At 45.8% G+C, this 20,502-nt stretch overlaps 1 protein-coding gene across 3 annotated transcripts in view; it reads left to right on the top strand.

Moving 5' to 3' along the window:
• DDHD1 (DDHD domain containing 1) overlaps window positions 1–20,502 on the top strand; it is a 64,126-nt gene that overhangs the window by 18,402 nt on the left and 25,222 nt on the right. For 2 of the 3 annotated variants that reach the window (XR_012082722.2, XM_072986887.2), the window contains exons 3-5: window positions 12,880–12,981; window positions 15,250–15,378; window positions 19,035–19,182. Coding sequence is in view for 2 of the 3 variants with exons in the window: in XM_072986887.2 (XP_072842988.2) it covers window positions 12,880–12,981; window positions 15,250–15,378; window positions 19,035–19,182 (379 nt within the window). In the remaining variant the exon portion in view is untranslated. The remainder of the gene's footprint in view (window positions 1–12,879; window positions 12,982–15,249; window positions 15,379–19,034; window positions 19,183–20,502) is intronic. The other variant, XM_072986888.2, reaches the window with a different exon arrangement.

Here is a 20,502-nt window from a genome sequence, read left to right as displayed (position 1 = left end):
CGTAGCAAACATCGACGTCGATCCTCTTCTTCCGGTACGGCGGAATCCGACCACCCTAAGCGCCGTAAGCGCCATCGACGTCGACGCGAGCGTTCGAGGTCCCCTTCCTCGTCTTCGACGTCCGCATCTCGAGACCGGTACCGCAAAAAGATCCGGTACATATATTTGTCTTCTTCCTGGTGATGACATCATAGAATAGCTCGTCGACGCCGAGCTATTCGAGTCGGGGAACAGCCTCCTGCGCTACCTGTTGCTCCTATACCGCAACCGGTTCCTTCCACCCCGGCGCCAATTGCTGTCCCTGCTCGACCCCCGACAGCGCCGGTCGACAGCGAAAAACCCCCTCCAAAAAAGAAGAGGGATGTTTTCTCCTCCGATCCGGATGAGGTGTCCACGGAGCACTCTTCGGACTCTGATCAGGAACAACCCCCACCCCTGCCACCACACGATTTACCTCCCGGTGATGTGGTGCTCTCCGATACGGGCGATCTTCATGCTTCTTCCCCATCTGAGGATTTTTCTTCCTACGCCCAAATGATGTCCAGACTTGCCAAAACTTTAAAGCTGGACCTAAATCTCCCTTCCCCTCCGGGGGAGGACTTGTTCTTCGGAGACATCAAGAAGGACTCTACTGCTCCTCCTAGCATAGCTTTTGTGCCCGTAGTTATGGAGGCCATTAAGGAGTTCTGGGCCCAGCCTGCGACTACACCTAATGTCCCTCGCCGCACAGAACATTTTTACAAGATTCATGGGACCGACACTCACTTCTTACTTAAGCACCCGATCCCGAACTCACTCATTGTGGAAACGAGCTGTTCAAGGCCATCGGCCAAAGCTCACGTCACCCCCGTTGACAAGGAGGGTAAGAAACTGGAAATCATCGGCAGGAAAATCTACTCCCTTGTCACCTTGTTACTCCGGGTCATAAACTATCAAACTGTTCTAGGGGCTTATCACAAGCAGTTATGGCTTAAGCTCTTGCCAGGACTGAAACTGATACCTGAAGACGTCCGGCAAGCCTTCCTGAATTCATACGAGGAAGCTCAGACGGTATCCAAGTATGAGCGCCTTTCCATCAGGCACGCAGCCGAGATCTCTGCTAGAGTTCTCATGTCTGCCATCTCTATCCGACGCCATGCTTGGCTCCGTTCTGCTGACATAATGGAGGACGTCAAGTCCAAAGTTGAGAGCCTTCCCTTTGACGCTACCGGGCTGTTTAACGAAAAAACCGACTCCCATTTGGAAGACCTTCACAAGGCTAAGAGGACGGCCAAGTCCTACTCTGTCCAAACTCAATCTAGACAGCGTCGACCTCAGTGGCGTAAATCTTATGGTCAATATCAACCCTCCCAACAATACCGTCCTTACAAGCACTTACCTCAGCAACGCTCTGGCCAGTCCTCTTCTTCTGTCCAGGGCTACCAAGGATACCGGCCTCGTCCACCTCATCGCCGCCAATCCTTTAAACCTGGAAGGAAACAAAAACAGTATCTTTGACTTTCGGCCCCCCATTTTTACCCATTCACCACCTACCACCCGTCTTCAGCCTTTTCTTCACAACTGGTCTGCCATCACAAACGATACTTGGGCTCTAAGAATTATTCAGCACGGTTACCAGCTGGAGTTTATAAGATCTCCTCCGCTGGGGTTCATAAATCATTCTCCATTCGACTCCTCGCTCGAAGAAGAAATATCATCCCTCTTACAAAAAGAGGCCATCTATACAGTACCACCCAACGACATACAACGCGGTTTTTACTCCCGCTATTTTGCTGTCTCAAAAAGAGGAGGAGGCATAAGGCCCATCCTCGATCTAAGACTCCTAAACACTTACCTGCGACCCAGACGGTTTCGAATGCTCACTTTAGAGTCCATCATGCATCTGCTGAAGAAAAACAACTGGTTCATCCTCATAGATCTAAAGGACGCATACTTTCACGTCACTATCCACCCCGACCACCGCAAGTTCCTTCGGTTCATTTTTCAAGGCACGATCTACGAATTTCAGGCCCTGCCATTCGGCCTGTCCACAGCTCCCCGGACCTTCACCAAGGTCATGGCCCCAGTGGCAGCTTACCTTCGTCTCAAGGGCATCCACGTTTACCCTTACCTGGACAATTGGCTCGTGGTCTCCACCTCACGAAGACAAGCCCTGAAAGATACAAAATTCACCCTGTATCTTCTCTCCAATCTCGGTCTCACTGTCAACAGACGGAAGTCTCAGCTCATCCCCTCCAAAGCGGTACAATACATAGGAGTCTGCTTAGACGCCGTAAGGGGTCGAGCATTTCTTCCCTCAGAGAGGATACACAAGATTCAACGGGCCATCAGGAAATTTCATCCTCGTGCTCGGGTGACAGCCCATCACGCCCAACACCTTCTCGGCCTGATGTCTTCTACCACACCGGCGCTCGCTCACGCTCGCCTCAAACTCCGGTCGCTCCAGTCATGGTTCCTCACTCTTTTCGACCCTATGATGGACAGCCAGAGGAAGCGCCTTCGTGTCACCCCGGAACTAACCAGACAACTCCAGTGGTGGATGTACACACCCCATCTCACGGTTGGCCGGCCTTTTCGTCCACTCCGTCTCACTGTTCAGGTCACAACAGACGCCAGTCCATCCGGCTGGGGGGCGCACTGCGGCCGTCACACCATTCACGCCCTCTGGAAACCACAGGAAGCCATGCTCCACATCAATCACCTGGAGCTACTTGCAGTTATCAAGGCCTTCAGGTCCTTCCTTCCTCTACTGCAGGGCCGCGGAGTTCAACTGGTGACGGACAATACTACCACAATACACTATGTCAACAAGCAAGGGGGAACTCGCTCTCACTCGCTCCTGTACCTTTCCATCCTCCTCTGGGAGTGGTGTTACCGTCATCATATCTACCCGGTGGCCATCCATGTAGCCACAGAGGACAACACGGTCGCGGACACTCTGAGCAGGCTTCAACATCAGACACACGAATGGGAATTGAACCCTCTGATCTTCCAGGACCTTTGCCGCCGATGGGGGACCCCAGTGCTGGACTTGTTTGCATCCCCTCACAACGCGAAATGCTCCCGGTACGCGTCTCGGGCGGGTCTCGGTCTCCACTCGTTCGGCGACGCCTTCATGATCCCCTGGAACCAGGGTCTCTTGTACATATTTCCACCAATTCCGTTGATACAGAGATCCCTGATCAAACTCCAACGCTCAATGACTCCGGCCATTTTCATTGCACCCTTTTGGCCTCGCCAAGTGTGGTTCCCCACTCTAGCCAGCATGGCTGTGGACTCTGTAACCCTTCCGTTATGGCCAGACCTGCTGACTCAGGAAGCAGGCAAAGTCCTTCACCCCGACCTCGACACGCTCCATCTGACGGCGTGGAGGATCGTCCAGAAATCCAAGAGGTCTTGACCAACGCCGTCAAGCCATCCACGTCTCGCTTGTATGCCTACAAGTGGAAAAGTTTTTTGAAATTTACCCAGCAGAGGGATCTCGTCTCCTCCCCTGTATCTCTTTCTACGCTTCTGCAGTATCTTCGTTACCTGTTTGATTTCCACCTGTCTGTCTCTACTATCAAGGTGTACCTCGCTGCGGTTGTCTTCTTCCAGCCCAGAGCTTCTCCCTCTTCCCGCTTTTTCTCCCATCCTACCGTCAGGATGTTTTTGAGGGGTCTCTCTAACCTCCGACCTCCCGTTCGTCCTCCACTCCCTCAGTGGTCCCTTCACTTGGTTCTGCATGCCTTATCCAGACCCCCATTTGAACCCATGGCTACATGTGACCTCAAGATGCTTTCTTTAAAAACGCTGTTCCTGGTGGCTATCACCTCTGCTCGTCGAGCCAGCGAGTTGGCAGCTCTCCGCCATGACCAACCTTTTCTTCAATTCTTTAAGGACAAGGTTATGCTTTACCTGGACGTGTCTTTTCTTCCGAAGGTGGTCTCTGACTTCCACGTCAATCAGCCACTCATTCTGCCAACCCTGTTTCCGTCTCCGACTACTGATGTTGAACGCATGCTCCACATGCTTGATGTTCGACGATCTTTAGCTTTTTATGTGTCCAGAACCAAGGACTTTCGCCTGGCCAAGAGACTTTTTCTGTGTTACTTTGGCCCAAAGAAGGGTTGCCCGGCCTCGCCGTCCACTCTCTCTCGGTGGCTCGTATCTACCATCACCCTTGCCTACGAGCTCAACCACAGAGACCCTCCACAAGGACTTAAAGCCCATTCCACCAGGGCTGTTGCCTCATCGACTGCCTTACTCCGTGGCGTTGACCTGCCCGACATCTGCCGGTCCGCTACATGGTCCAATGCCTCGACCTTCATAACCCACTACAGATTGGACGTGAGGGCAAAAGAGGAGACCAGATTCGGGAGGGCAGTGCTAGCATCGGCTCTTCAGTGACAGCCCACCATCCGGTTAGTAAGCGTGCTAATCACCCTTTGTGTGCATTCACAGAAGACCACGATGAAGAAAGAAAGGTTACTTACCTGTAACGATGGTTCTTCAAGTGGTCATTCTGTGAATTCACACAATCCCGCCCGGCCTCCCCTCTGTCTGTCTGTCACTGGCATCTCTATGACTCGAGGGCCTATGGCGGACAAATGGAACTGAGGGACGGTTAGGCTGGGCGTGCGCAGTGAGGGTAGTCCTAAACATTGTTACTTTTCTCTTGCAGCTAGAGAATGTTCCGAGAGGCCCAACGCTAGCGCTGGTATTAACCCTTTGTGTGAATTCACAGAATGACCACTTGAAGAACCATCGTTACAGGTAAGTAACCTTTCTTTTTACCTACCTTTTTTCTGTCACCTATGTCTGACCTTGAGCAATCTTTGCACATGTTGGACGGTAGACACACGCTTGCTTTCTGTGTCTCACGGACTACTTCCTTCCCCGAATCAAAATGACTTTTTGTAACACTGCGTCTCCTTCACAGTGGTTCTCATTATTTCGTCTCCAACTGTATCCTGTTGGCTCGTTGCAGCTACAAAACTGGCGTACCAACTCGCCAAACAGCCTCTACTTGTTGGTATTAAGGCTCATTCTACCAGAGCTCTGGCTATCTCTGCGGCCTTTCTTCGTGGAGTACCACTCCCAGACATTCTACGTTTGCCGCCCATTATTGCCTGGATCTGAGAGTCAAAAAGGATGCATCATTTGGGAGATCTGTACTTTCTTCTGTTCTTCCATGACGTCCCTCCGCTGGCAAGTTAGCTTGTTAAATCACCCATTAGTATGCATTCACAGAGACCACGAAGAAGAAAGAGGGGTTACTTACCTGTAACTCTGGTTCTTTGATTGGTCGCCTATGAAACCACACGTCCCGCCTAGCCTCCCCTCTGTCCGTCACTCCTGTATCACCTTGATGTGATGCAGGGCAGGCTCTTCTTCGTGGTCCGCCCAGGATGGACGGACCATGTGTACTGGGGGGGGCGCTCCTTGACAAACGTATCGTAAAGCTCTAGAATATTCTGGAGACCTCTGCGCAAGCGCAGATTAAACCCATTAGTGTGAATTCACAGATGACCACTCGAAGAACCAAAGTTACAGGTAAGTAACCTCTCTTTTTAGTTTGTGTTGTATCCAAAGATCCCTCTAACATGCGCACAACTCCACCTCCCTCCACACAGCAATTGTTTTCAGCCCCTTTGGTTCTGGTCGTGACGGAACCTCACACGGGGGACGGAGTCATGAGAGGCGGAGCCCCACCTAACGGGGCTGAAGATTAGGGGGCACATTGATTATTATATCCATGTTATGTTCATCAGGAGTAACGCAACATGCTGAAGGAGTTCTGAAAGAATTTGTGCATAAAGTACTTTTAAATCAGTATCTTTCTGGTTCACGTTGTCTGTGTTGACTCACAGCTCTGTTGGCGACTTACCCTTTACTTCTTCCCTCACTGCTGTGCCCTGTTGCAGAGCCCCAAGTGACTGTCCGATGATGCCCTTCTTCGAAACAATAGCAGTTTAATGCTAAGCTGCATTGTTATTTTGAAGCATACTATACAGTATTATGGCAGTGTCACCTGAAGTGTGTCAGTGATGCGCTAGAGTTAGCAAAGGGGTAGGAGAGTTAAACTAGGAGGTAAGAGCAGACCCAGGAGTCCAGCATGGCTGGAAGGTAGTGGGAAATAAATATGGTGAAAAACAGAGGGTTGTGTTTGAATGTGGTTGTGGCAAGAACTCGGATCTGTGAAGAGGGAAAGTTAAGCAATGCTTCTTTTAAAAAAACCCATTTGGAAGAGCCCCTAAGTAAACCAAGCACTCACAAATTAAACCTTACTCTGTCTTATTTTGAAAGCCGTAGGGGACATGAGCGTGGTTGCCTAGAAAAACAGCAGGAAGAGAAGGGATGGTTTACCTTCTTTCCTTAAAGACTTTCTGTACTCCAGTACTGGTGCCTGCCTGCAGTTAGAGGTGACAATATTGCTCAGGACCAGCAGTAACGGATCTCTCTCCCCTCTCTCTTTGCCTTAGGGGCATGATCCCTTCCCATGTCTGGCAGTAGTCTGGCCAAACAATATGTTACGTTAAATGTGTAGTTCACCATTGCTTGATTTGTGCTTGGCCCATTCAGAATTAAGAGACCGCAACAGACTGGAGGACATTTAGCCTTTAACTGTTTCTCTCCACTTGCAAAAGAACTCACTTATTCCTTCTGAGGCATATTATTATAAAGGCAACGATCTGCTTCTTTGGAAATAAAAATGAGCAGAAGTACTATTAAACATTTCACTGAGTAGGTCCTTCTTTAACAGGTAAAGTTGTATGTCTCTTAATTGTATGGAGTCTCAGAAGGCAAAGTATAGTTAGTTTTGCTGGTGAGTTTTGCTGGAAGGGTGGGTGTCTGAACAAAGTGAGATGTAGGGCCACTGTAAAAAATTACAGTGGTGCCTCGCTTGACAAGGATAATCCGTTCCAGCAAAATCGCTGTTAAGCGATATCCTCGTCAAGCAGAATAAAAAATTCCATTGAAATGCATTGAAAACCCGTTCAATGCGTTCCAATGGGCTGAATAACTCACCGTCCAGTGAAGATCCTCCACAGGGCGGCCATTTTCTGCTCCCTGTCTTGTGAAAAAGCCTTCCTAAACACAGCGGGGAGCCATTTTATACACCCGGTGGCCATTTTGAAACCCAACGATCAGCTGTTTTTGATCGTCGTAATGCAAAGAATCAGTTCCCAAAGCAGGGAACGGATCGTTGCAAAGTGAAAAAACCCATTCTTTTGCGATTGCAAAAACCTCATCATGAAGCAGATTAGTCGTCAAGCGGGGTAAGTATTAAGCAGGGCACCACTGTAATTGCTGTTTCTGGAAGCTTTTTGTTGTTGTTTAGTTGTTTAGTCATGTCTGACTCTTTGTGACCCCGTGGACCAGAGCATGCCAGGCCCTCCTGTCTTCCACTGCCTCCTGGATTGTTCCTCTTCTTCAGCAGGAAGAAGGGCTACTTGGAGAGAACAGGGCACAGGGTCTAGAGAAAAGGGTGTGTTGCCAGGCCGTGTGCCTTCCCACTCTTGTTGTAGACCTTGGCTGATCAATGGATTCTTCTGCTTTTAGTTCAAGGAAATCTACGGCTTGCCTTCATTAGCTTTAGCTGAAAGAGTATTGATTTTGTTCCATTTCCAAAAGAAATATTCTTAACCTTGCCAAAAATCAGACTCAGCTCTTTTCAGTGAGAGATTGGAAACAGGCTGTTCTCTTGGTAGGTTTTGAAGGTGGTACTGTATTTAAATAAAATTGGTAACGTTATCATTATCGTTGGGGGTGGATGATTGGTAGCGTGATTTTAAGGATTTTTGCACCACTTTTCAGGGCCAATACACTCTGGAAGCAGCATATGTTTTTTTAAAAACAACAACCCTAAAATCACAAAACTGGTACAAAAAAAATTCTGTATTAAAACTGTAAACCAGTTAAGAATTATCTACATTTCTGACTAAAATATAAGCTAAAAGCAGAAAATACTATCACTGTTATGCATTAGGTTTATAAAATGGCACTCTCCGCCTAGCAGGCATTCTGGATTATGTACAGTACAATATTAAATATTTACAGAAAGCCCCAGCAGCAGCTGGAAGCCTTTCTCCTGCATAAGGTTCTCTAGGTCTGGGAGCAGGAAATCCTACTGAGTTTTTCTTATGAGAAATCTTATGTGCTCCTAAAGGACAAAATGGATTGACCGTTACTCCTAATATTACAATTACCACACCAGCACAGGGTCCTTCTTCCAGACCTGACATAATAAACTGGCCCAAATCCTGTTGCTAAGCTGGGCTTCAAGAAGGCAAACTATGTAACTTGCACCAGCTTTTTTCTTTCTTACTTACACAAGAAAGGGGTGTCGCTGGTAAACTGAGTGAAGGAACCCAGCTTGTTTTCCCCCCATGCAAGGCAGAGGTACAAGCCAATAATAAACCATTGCGTTTAACATTGAATTACTGGGGGAGGCAGAAACTGGAGTGCCAGATTCAGATGCCACGGTAAAAGAAAGCACAGACTTCTTTCTTAACCATGCCTGCGATTTCAGTAAACAAGGTGTTGGATTGAAATAGAAGATATGCGTCCTTGGGGTAGAACGTAGGCAGCTGATTTATACCAAGTCAAATCCATCATCCGGTATTGCCAGCTGTGGCACTGGCACCACGGATTCTCCAGGGATTCTGGCAGAATTCTTCCCTAGTCCAATGAAGAAGATTGTTCTTCGTGGCCTCTGTGAATGCACACAAATGGGTTTTAGTGCACCTGCACAGAGAACCTTGGAAACTTCTAGAGCTTTTACGCTTGTGTGTTAGGACCTCCCTCACGTCGCGCTTGCCCTGCCCATGGGACAGAGTGCCTCACTTCCTTTTTTTGCCACTGCTGCAGCAGCACCTCGGCTACGAAGGTGCGTTCTTCTTTGTGGCCTCTGTGAATGCACACAAATGGGTTTTACTGCGCCTGCACAGGCCTCGGAATATTCTAGAGCTTAAAAAGACGTAATTAGTAGGGCCCCGTGGCACGCATGCTCTGCCCACCCAAATTACCTCAGTTTCTTTTAGCCACCACTGAAATCGGACTCCTGTAGTGACTCCTAGAGCAATTTTGTGATTTTCTGATCTTACAGTTTTTCTGATCTTTCGGACGGCCTGATGTGTTCGATTCTTGGATCATGGACTTAATCAAGTTTTTTTATTTACGAACGTTTCCCTGTGAGTTATCTCTTCTTTTTGTCCCCCCCCCCACCTTCTCGCCCTTTATTAATGGCCTCTTCAAGCCCATTCAAGCGTTGCATGACGTGTGTCAGTAAAATTCCTTTTACTGACGGCCACCACGATCGTTGCTTGTTCTGTCTGCGTGAGAGCCACCAGACTCACTCCTGTCTGGAGTGTAAAAAGTTAACAAAACCGGCTTTTAAACTCCAGCTGCAACGACTTAGGTCCCGCTTGTGGGAAAAATCCTTGGCACCCTCCAGTCCTCCAACCAGCCCCACAATGGAACCTCTACCCCTACTCCAGGGCCTCGATCTGCGCCCTCTCTTCAACTACTCCCTTGCCGAGGACCTCCACCAAGGTTTCCAAGCCAAAATCCCCCTCGGCATCGACGTTGATGTATTCCTTGGTTTCTGTACCGAGCTTGTCTGGAGCAGCTGTAGCATCTTTTGGCAAAACAAAAATAAATGGTAATCAGTGCTTATACTATTAGATGTATAAACACATTAGAGTGAAGTGCAGGGATTAGTCTAGAAACAGGGAGGAAGGAAAGGGGAAAGAGTGCTTTCTTTGAAATGGATAGAGGCAGTGTGCTAAAACAGCAGTCCCCCACCTTTTTGGGACTGCAGACCGGCTGAGCCTCTGAGGTGGGCAGGGCACCCCCGCGCATGTGCATGTTCTCTTGGACGCATGCGTGAAGCGGTGGAGAGCATGTGTGTACGCCTGCCAGCACTGGCGTGAGCGCTCCTTCACCCCTTTGCACATGTGCCGAAGCGCCTGCATGTGAGCCCCCACCCCTTCGCGCGGGCGCTCAGGTACATGCATGAAGGAGTGGGGGAGTGCTCACTCTGGTGCTGGCACGCATGCATGGGCGCAAAGCAGGTGTGGGGAAGGGAGTCTCCGCGGCCCGGTCTTGCTCAGGCCACGGTCCGGCCACGGACTGGGGTAGATCATCTCTGTGCTAGGAGATTGTCATGTAATATTTCTGGATTCTCCTTTAGCTCTCTGGGAACCTCGTGTGTCAGAGCTTGGCAGCATCAGCAATTCTGTAATTTAACCTGCTCCAGATGCAGGAAAATTCCTCCCTAATAACAGTTCTCTGGAATGTTATCCTGGCTTAATTGAAATAAATGGGGTGGGGATTGAATTGTGCTATACCAAGCTGAATCTTCCCCTTGATCCGACTGATTCAGTCATTGAAAGAGAGGCAGTTCAATGTCTCCTCTCCAGCCCTACTCTTAAGAACGACTGTGGAGGTGTAGGAGAAAGCAATTTGAGGTTGGACTGCAGGAAGGAGAGGAGACAAAAATCCCACCCTATGAGTGTACTTTTTCTTGAGTGCAGTTTGATTTCGCTCACTAACAACCAATGCAGTAGGGTTCCCCTAAAGTTCCTGGGGTCTGTGCCACCCCCCATAAAAGAAAAGAGGGTTGCTAGACTCTCCTGGCCCCTATTTACACCCAAACTGAAGTGAGCTGGCTGGCCAGAGACATAGGCGGTGGGTAGGTATTCCTCTTCTGCTGATTTGCCCTGCATCTTGCCATTCCCAGCTCTCATGTTCCTGTAAAACTTGAGAAATGCACCATTGGGGGGATCACACATATGTCAGATTAATGGTTTGTTCTGCACTGAAGCACAAGAGCTGTGTTTTTGTTCAAAGCTGAAGGCGCTCTCTGCAGCCTCTAAAAGTCTTTTGAGAGCTTTATGGATTAAGATATGCTCAAACAGGATTCTCTCTCTCTCTCTCTCTCTCTCTCTCTCTCTCTCTCTCTCTCTCACACACACACACACACACACACACACACACACACACACACACACACACACACACACACACACACACACACACACACACACACACACACACACACACACACACAATGTTGCATGTGTTGCTGACTTGACAACAAGATCCAGAGCGATCACTCTTGCAGAAGTTTGGTAGGCGGGCAGCCTTTTCTGAGCATCGGTATTTCTGCTATCCATGCATCATGCCAATCATACCTGCTGCCTCCATCGCTCAAGGTTGATTTTAATGTAGTCAGAGTAGGAAATCATGCAGCCGTGCAGTAAACAGCTTCATGTACGATGAAAACTTTCATGAATATGTGGCTCACGTGGCACAGTTTGGGAATTAACTAAACCCATGGCATGAGGGAGCCGTCTGGCTGTGCGTAGGGCAACCTGCCCTCCTCTTACATATCTGCTTTTATTAGTTGGTAGCCTCTGCCGCGTCCTTCATTCCTAGGCCTTGCTAACAGCAGATCACAAAAGCCCAGAGGAAAAATAAATAAATAAATGCATCAGTGCCCTCCCAAATACTGTTTTTACCTGGTCAGGATGATTGAGTCCAACTGGGGCTGATGAAGGTATGTCTCCCCCCCTTTTGGGGGGGGTGTTAAATTAGCCACTGCAGTTTTTCAAGGTTCTGTTTTTTTGTACCAGGTTCAAACAGTCTTTTCAAGCAAGGGCTAACTTTTAAAAAAAACACCTCAATATCAACACATAAACATGCAGGAGCAGGAGATGCTTTTATTAGACCACTTAAAAAATCAAGCAAACCACAGACAACTCTTATTTTGATGGTCATTCCTCTCCAGGCTGTGCACCACATTTTTGCGAGTCGTTCAGAAAAATATATATTTTTATGAAAGCCCCAAAGTCTATAATTATCCTCAAAAGCAAGCTGTCTGATGTCTGCTTGATATTTTTTTATTTCTTTGTTTGTTTAAGTGATCTAAGAAAGATACTGCCCGCCCTTGCATTTGTATTGTTTTCGAGACCCCACGGCTCTCTCTTCTGCTTTGATCCACCCCTGAGGTTCTGTGTTGTCGTGACTCCCTGCTTGACTCCCGACTGACCTTGGTGGTCCTTTGTTGTTCTCCTGTTTCCTAGGTGGGGAGCAGCACAGCCACCGCCTTCTCGACCCCTCCCTTCCCACTTCCGAGACACCACAACAGCATTCACTCACCTTGTGATGTCCCCTTTCCACACTGAACAGCACTGGCATCTACCTGTAAGGGTAAGGTAAGTCTGTCAAACCACAGCGCCATGATTTCAAGGAGGTATCCCCTTGTGTTTCAGTATCCTCGCAGGGATAGCTTGGAAGCTGTGAAATGAGTATTTGGAAACTTCGCAGTGGACCTGCAGTTACCCCCACAGGGAAACTCCAGTGCTGTTCAGGAATGGAAGGCCTGTTGTAGACAATGCATGCTGGGATGTGTCTTCTTTTCTTGGGCGAGGTCTTAACAGCAGGCGGTATCTGCTGGTCCAGCCGCCAGCGGGCTATCCCCATTCTAGCGGCCAGGAGAAGGGATTTAATAATGTCTTCACAGCCGACTTAACGTTTTGAGGCCATGATTTGGAACTGTGCATGGTAGCTGTCACAGTGCAGCTGTGTGTTTACATTGACTGGATGAGTCATTTATTGCATGTCTCTTGTTTTTTCTGTGCTCTGAGTTCAGTCTTGTTTTCTTGTACCAGTAAACCTCTCATAAAAAGTAGAAAAGAAAACAATAATTCCCCCACAAGTGGGAGGGGGTGCTCTTTTGTTTTTATAAAATTTATTTGTAGCCTTCTCCTCCTCCTCCTCCCCAATATTTTCTATGTTCATCAGTTTTTTATTAAAGTTAGTACTCTGGAAAATCCAGTGATGCCCTTTTTTAAAAAAAATCATGTTGAAGCTCGGTGTTTTTTATTTTAGTTATCTACTACTTCCCTTCCTTCTCCCTCCATTCTCTGTTCAAATGGAGAGGATATAAGGAGAATGCAGAGGCAACAGGGCTTAAGCGCAAGTGGTCTGAAGGTACAGTAATTGCAGATTTGTCTTCTTGTCTTCTTGTCTAGGCATTTTTCTGTTGTAGCTATAGCCTCTTCTGGTGTAGTGCTCTAGAGAACCCCATGCTTCCCCTCTGCATGGTCTTGATACTACTCTCTTCCGAAATAGAAAAGCATGAAGAAAGCAATAGCGGATCTGAATGAGATGATCCATGCAGACAGCATTAGAGGCTGGCAATGGTCCTAACCACGTGCGCCAATGATTCATTAGGGATCCAAAACGCTGCCTATAATAGCTGCTTAAAAATTGGTCCATGCTCTAAAAGTAGGATACTTCTACCTTCAGAAGCTTATTGTACTGTCTGCAAATCTTATCCAGAAGATGTGATGTTCAGCAGTTAACTGACTAAGGATTCCTGCGGGATCCAGGCTCTTCCTGCTCAGCTATGGTGTACTCATTGGATGGGTTCTATCCAATCTCTGTGTATATTGTGTAATTGCATCCTGCTTTTCTCCTGCCACCTCCTTGGAGGCCTATTTAACTAGTACAGTGGGGTCTCGACTTACGAACTTAATCCGTATTGGAAGGCAGTTCTCAGGTCAAAAAGTTCGTAAGTCGAATCTTCATTTCCCATAGGAATGCATTGAAAACCATTTAATCCGTATCTGCTCTTTTCGTCCATAGAAACTAATGGGAAGCTGCTATTCCGCCTTCTGCCACTAGAGGGGGATATTTTTTCTTTTTTTCCTTTTAACCTAAGATGACTTAGCTTTAAAAAAAGGAAAAAAAGAGTTCGTAACTCGAATCTAAGTTCGCAAGTTGAGTCCATATATTCCTATGAGAGCGGTTCGTAAGTCGAAACGTTCGTATGTCGAGCCGTTCGTAAGTCGAGACCCCACTGTAGTACTCTACAAACAGGGCTTATGAAACAACCAGTAAGTGGTGCATGCTGGAGAGGTTTAGAGGCTAGCACTGCTAAAGGCAAGTACTTGCCAACCAAGAAGGGTCCCTTACATCTCCGTTTTGTGGGTTCACTTGCCTGACCGCTGGAGAGCAGTACAACAGGCTAGCTCTTTAGCAGAAGACATGTTGTTCCTTTGCAGACCGTAATACAGTTTGCTAATTCTTATCATTCGTAACATTCCCAGCAGTGCACTTGGAAACAAATAAAGGATTAAAGTTTTTTTTTTACAATGCAAAGCAAACACTCATTTGGACCCCCACAATTTTTTTTAAAAAAAGTAGGGGGCAGCAGGAGATGGAGTTTGGAACAGAGAAGGAACAGGCAGGGAAAGGATAAATCCAGCGCTCTGCAATTTTACGTTTTCTCACCCAAATATGTTTGTTGTTTCTAGTAAGAGAAGAGAGCTAGCAGAGACTTGTTAGATGTGTACATGTATCTCATCTAGTTCAGCCTTACATAATGCATGATCTCTTTTGTTTAACATCTGTCAGCCCATTCCTGAGACTTGCTAACAAATGCTTGCCTTTTAAAGCACCGTCTTCTCTCCTTTTGCTCCAGAACAAAGTGCCACATGAGCCTTTTGTATCTGCTACACACGGGGCCTCTTCTTTCGCTCTAAGAATATTGCAGTAGCTTATAAATATTTCATAGTCCTGGATCGTGGCACCAGATTTTTAGAAACACAGACATCAATTTGTGGGCATGTGATTTCCCCCTTCCTGCACAGATGAACCTTTTATTTGGGAAGCAAACAAGGGAAATTGATTTATACTACTTCCTCTTATGAAATGATAAATGTATGGTGCAGTTGGAAGTGATAAATAGCTACATAGCCCTCATCTAAACTGCTTAATCTAGTCTTCAGTTACAGCCAGGCTATGTGTATTCTGCAAGTTCTTCCTGCCTCCCATGGCTGTATGGAAATCATACAGTAAAAGAGTGCGCAGAGTGAACTTGTAAAAATTATGCAGATCCAAAGAAAGCATACATTTTAAGGTGTGATGCTTCAGCATGGTGTTGAATGGTTGAATGCATAAGAAAGAAATTAAACACTGGAGGTTTGCTCCATCCTTCTGGTTTCTGAGCTTTTAGCAAAAGCAGATTGACAATTGATACTTTCCCAGACTTACGTGGAACTTTTATATCCTTTAACACCATATATTAAATTATATGCTGTGACAACATAGATGTATAGAATACACATGGTCGTGGGCTTGCTTTTCTGTGTTATTCCCACTCTTTTTTTCTCTACCTAGCTTTGTGAGAATTCCTCCTGTTTCTTCATTAAGGCAGTCTTCTTCTTCTTTTTTTCTTTTCTTTTTTTGCTACAGCTATTCATAGCTTGAAGCTGAGCCGAAGCCATGTCGACTGGCACAGTGTGGATGAAGTGTATCTTTACAGCGATGCAACAACTTCGAAAATTGCAAGGACTGTCACTCAGAAGCTGGGTTTTTCCAAAGGTAAACTTTTCTTATTTTTAGTGCATGCTGGCAAATAATAGATCACCTCAAGTAGCTTTTGCTCCTCTGTAAAAAAAAAAAAAAAAAAGCATAGGATATAAAGTCCTAAATCATGTTGCCAGTCCTAGCTGATTGAATCAGTTCTTCTTTGTGGTTTCTGTGATTGATAGGTGAGTCTTGCACCTGTGAAGATAAGCGTCCAGAACATTCCATGACTGAGTTGCTTTGGGCCAGTTTGTGTCAGTTGATTCATTAGCTTTGCAGTGATCCATTAGCTTGCAAAGAGAGTAGCAGACCCATAATCACTCGCAGTTTCTTGGTGCTCTGCCATTCCAGCCATTTTAAGGTCAGCGGAAGAGTAGTTCCATTGGATGCTCTCTTCATAGGCAATATTTGGCATCAGGATTCCTTCTTCTATGGACCTTGGCACGTTGCACAGATCCTTGCAACTCCCACACTGCAATGGAGCAGTTTTCTTACCTTTAGAAGCAGCAGCACAGGAATGCAGTAAGTTCCAGGTGAATTGTGGGACTGGAAAGTCCCACAACTGCCTACAACTGTGTTTCTTTGAGTGGCTGTCTAAAGTCACACAGCCTTCTAAGCTCCCCTCTAATTTCTGCTGCTATTCTTTGGTGGGAGTATATTGATTGATTGATTGATTGATTGATTGATTGATTGATTGATTGATTGATTGATTGATTGATTGATTGATTGATTGATTGGACTTATATACCGCCCCATAGCGCTACAAGCACTCTCCAGGCGGTTTACAATTTTAATTATACAGGCTACACATTGCCCCCCCCCCCAGCAAGCTGGGTACTCATTTTACTGACCTCGGAAGGATGGAAGGCTGAGTCGACCTTGAGCCGGCTACCTGGGATTTGAACCCCAGGTCATGAGCACAGTTTTAGCTGCAGTACAGCGTTTTAACCACTGCGCCACCAGTATAGTGGTGCATCACTTAACGATTGCCCCGCATTACGACAAATCTGCTTTATGGCGATCTTTTTGCGATCGTGAAACAATGGTCTAAATGGGGGAATTTCACTTTGCGATGATCGGTTCCCTGCTTTGGGAACCGATTCTTTGCAAAACAATGTTTTTTAAACAGCTGATTGGCGGCTTCAAAATGACTGCCGGTTTTCAAAATGGCCTCCCACAGGTTTCAGTGCATTTCAATGGGGTTTTTATTTTCGCTTTACGATGTTTTCGTTTAACGGCAGTTTTCCTGGAACGGATTATTGTCGTTAAGTAAGGCACCACTGTACTGATCTCCGATCACTGAGGCTTGCTGGAGCAAACAGTATGTAGATGAGGGTGGCATTCTCTTTCAAAGCTGCACAGTTCTGGAATGTTTTAGATGTGTCTGTGCACAGGTGTAAGGCCCACATGGGAGTGTTTGCAAGTGACTGGAAAAACAGTGTTACAGATAAGCAACTGTTCTTACTGAATAGAAATCCATACTTAATGTAAATTCCATTGTTTTAGAGACTCATTGCGACAGGTACATGGTTTTAGGCCATTAAATTTTAAAAGTCAAATAGATTTTATTGTCTATTGCTCTCACGCATACAATCTTTTCAAAGAATTTAACTACAATGCTGGCTCTCCAACTCTAAAGTGCTGTTCAGACGTCAGACACTGTGAACTCACTTTGAGGAAAACACAAAACTCCCAGTTCACACACAGTTGGCATTTGTCCAGTTGAATTGGTAACTGCGGACAAACAAGGAACAATATCGGCATCATACAAGAAAGATCAGTCATGTTCATCTTACCTGTCTTTAGAGAATGTTCAGCAACAAATAAACAGGATAAAGTCCCTGAACCTTGAGCGTTGGTGAAAATACAGATGACAAGCATTTTTACATTCTTTGACATGTAAAACTATGACAACTTCATTGAGCTAGTCATGTCATCAGGGTGTTGGGTGGCCGTCTTAACGAAATGTATTCTCTGTGGGGAGCTTGTTGCAGGGGATTTATTGCATGATGGACCAGAGCAACTCAAGGAGACACTGAAGTCAACATGGAAAGAATTTTATGTTGACCCTATCAACTGGAAAGCTCTCACTCAAATCCAGAGTGCCTGGTGAAACAGAGTCAAAATAAGAAGCTAAAGAATTCAAAATATAAAGAACCAAGGATGAACAAAGGAAGAGAAAAACGAGAAAACAAGGATGCAACATCTCAGCAGTCAGACCAGCCAGGGTGGATTAAAATACATGATTTTTTTTAAAAAAAATTAAAAATTGGATTTTTAAAATTTAAATCAGATTTTTTTAAAAATTTAAAGAAATGCATTTGGAAGAGGTTTTTCCTAAAATATTTTTCTATTTAAGATACATTATAGTTCAAAGGTTATTCGGCATGAAATATAACTTAGTTATGTAGCATGAGGCTGTATAGTTGTGCAATATTTAAATTTATAAAGTAAGCAAAGTTCAAGATAAGACCTTAATCCCATTGTTGTTCGGCAAATCTATGTACAAACAATGAACACATTACAGTGTTATCCGCGGGGGATCGGTTCCAAGCCTCCCCGTGGGTGCTGAAAACCGCCGATGGAGCAAACGCTATACATTGTGTGGTCTCTGGATCCCTTTAGTGGCCAGTTCTGGTAAATACACCCTGGAAATGTTTGTTTGTTTGACTTTTATACTGCCCAACTGGCCACCAAGGCTACTCTGGATGGTTCACAACCTTAAATAAATACAGTGGTGCCTTGACTTACAAACACCGCGACGTACGAACATTTTGACTTACAAACAGCTCCATTCTAAATATGAAATTTTTTTGTGGTTGCAAATACTAAAGATTATAAATACCAGCAAAAATGAGACTTTACATTTACAAATCATGATTTAAATCAAGTCTTACTGACTTGTGATTTAAACTGACGTGATTTAAATCAAATCCACCATGCAACTAGGATTACCTAGCCTATCCCCACTGTTTCTTCTTTGTGGTCTCTGAATGCACACGAATGGGTTAAACTGCGCCTGATTAGGACTCTTCAGAATATTCTAGAGCTTAAATAACAGAATATTCTAGAACTTACATAACGTTTCCCCGTGGTGCGCATGCCCTGCCCGCCCCGGTACCTCAGTTCCTTTTTGCTGTTGCTGTAATTGGACTCTTTTGCGACGCCTAGAACTATTTTCAATTCTTTCAAGTCTTCTGGTTTTCATTCGGGCCTGGTTTCTTGACTACGTTTTTTTGATCTCTGGAGTATTTTGACTCGGACTGACTGAATCTGATGGAGAAGGTGTTCTTCAAAAATGAAGTACAAGTTCCTGTCCAATGAACAATCCCACTTGGAAGTAAAGGAGTAGACCCCCAAAAGAGAGAAGAATCTCAGCTCCATTTACAAGGGGCTGTAATAGTTGATTTTAGCCTGCGGAGAAACATTTGCTGTCTCAGCAGATGTAAAGGACCCATATTACAGAATCACTGCTGCAGAAATGACCCCAGCCTCTTCCCCTTGTGTGTGCATGCATCATTTGTTGCATTACCTGAGCCCAGGTGGGAGAGGGGGGGGAAATGAAAGGTGTCCGGAAGCATTTATCCTTGATCGTGTATTGGCCACTTTTACTCGCCCCCTGTGACAAAACAGAGAGCCCGAACAAGGTGATGATAGTTCCTCTTTTGCAGCTTCAAGCAGCGGGACGCGTCTTCACAGAGGCTACGTTGAAGAAGCCACGTTAGAAGAGAAACCATCGCCAACAACTCACATTGTGTTCGTTGTTCATGGCATTGGGCAGAAAATGGACCAAGGGAGGATAATCAAAAACACTGCCATGTGAGTGCTTCTTGGAAATCTGGAGTGGGTAGCAGGGTGGTTTTTCATGTGCAAAGTGTGTTGTTTTCAGCGATGACATTTCTTGGTACCAGCCAAACCTTTCTAAAAAAATTTGTTGTGCACTTTTTAATCCCTGAATCTTTTGGCAAAAACATGACTGGGCCCAGTGTTGCCCCTAAAGGGTCTAGAGAGGCTGAAAATTTGGCTCTCAGCACCACCAAAGTTGCCCATACCTTCTATATTAGAAGCTCCCTTTTGGAAGCAACCCCTGCTTTGCTTCTGTTTTGGAGAAAGACAGTTTTGATTGCAGTTGCCTAACCCTGTCGCTACATCAGAGTGGGACTGCTCGGTCCGTCTGACCTTAAAGAGCATTTGGAAACTGCTGTTGGTAAACTATATGAGTAGTAGAAGCTCTTACCCAGAACTAATTTCAGGAAACATTACTCCGTTCTTGCCATCATACTCACTGATTTGCTGGCTGTTTCCTTTTAAAGCCCTCACATCAAGGAGTTAAATGGCTTTGATTTAGGCACAGGAGATCTGAAGAAGCAGATGTGCAGTTTTTCTAAATATCCTGCAATCAAATTAGAGTCTGTTGGTGTGAAGTTCCAGATTCCCCATGAAATTGATGGTTCGTCTTCGTGGTATCTGTGAATCCACACAATTGGGCTGTTCTGCACCTGCACAGGATGTTTCAGAAGTTTCTAGAGCTTAAAGACATATGATTAGTGGGACGTCCCCTCCCGCGGAGCACATGCTCCGCCCGCCCGAAGTCTCATCAATTCCTTTTAGCCGTGGCTCAGGTCAGACCTTTTGATGAGCTAGCGTACTTTTTTCGCTAGATCAGAGCTTGCTTTCTTTCAGCCCTTTGGGCCTTCTACCCTTCATTTGACGTTCCCTCATGAGTTAATCTTCCATTTTTATTCTTCCTGAGTTTTTCTCTCTCCTTTCCTCTACACTGTCCCCCACCCCACCCACCCTCTTCCTGCTTCTTTTATTCCCCCCCCCCCCGGCTGTTCAAGCGATGTGTGCTCTGCACAAATAACATCACACTTTCCGACCGGCACGACTGTTGATTCTTCCGCACACTCTTGTTCAGGGTGTAAAAAACTTATCAAGCCAGCTGGCCTTCTCTGGAATGATTTTATTCTCCTGGATAGATTTTTTAGCATTTAGAGATTTTGGATTTATTGTAATATCAATGGCTTTTATTGTTGGAGGGGATTTCTATTCGGATAGGTTTTTGACTTTTACAGTAATCTGGCTTTTGGGTTTTAACAGCGGGTGGCTGTTTCTTATTAATGTGTCTTCATTCTGTTT

The sequence above is a fragment of the Pogona vitticeps genome, chromosome 1, assembly GCF_051106095.1.
Source record: "Pogona vitticeps strain Pit_001003342236 chromosome 1, PviZW2.1, whole genome shotgun sequence".
Classification (NCBI taxonomy): domain Eukaryota; kingdom Metazoa; phylum Chordata; class Lepidosauria; order Squamata; family Agamidae; genus Pogona; species Pogona vitticeps.
Note: the sequence above shows the minus strand (reverse complement) of the source record. Positions and strands in the feature narration are given on the sequence as shown.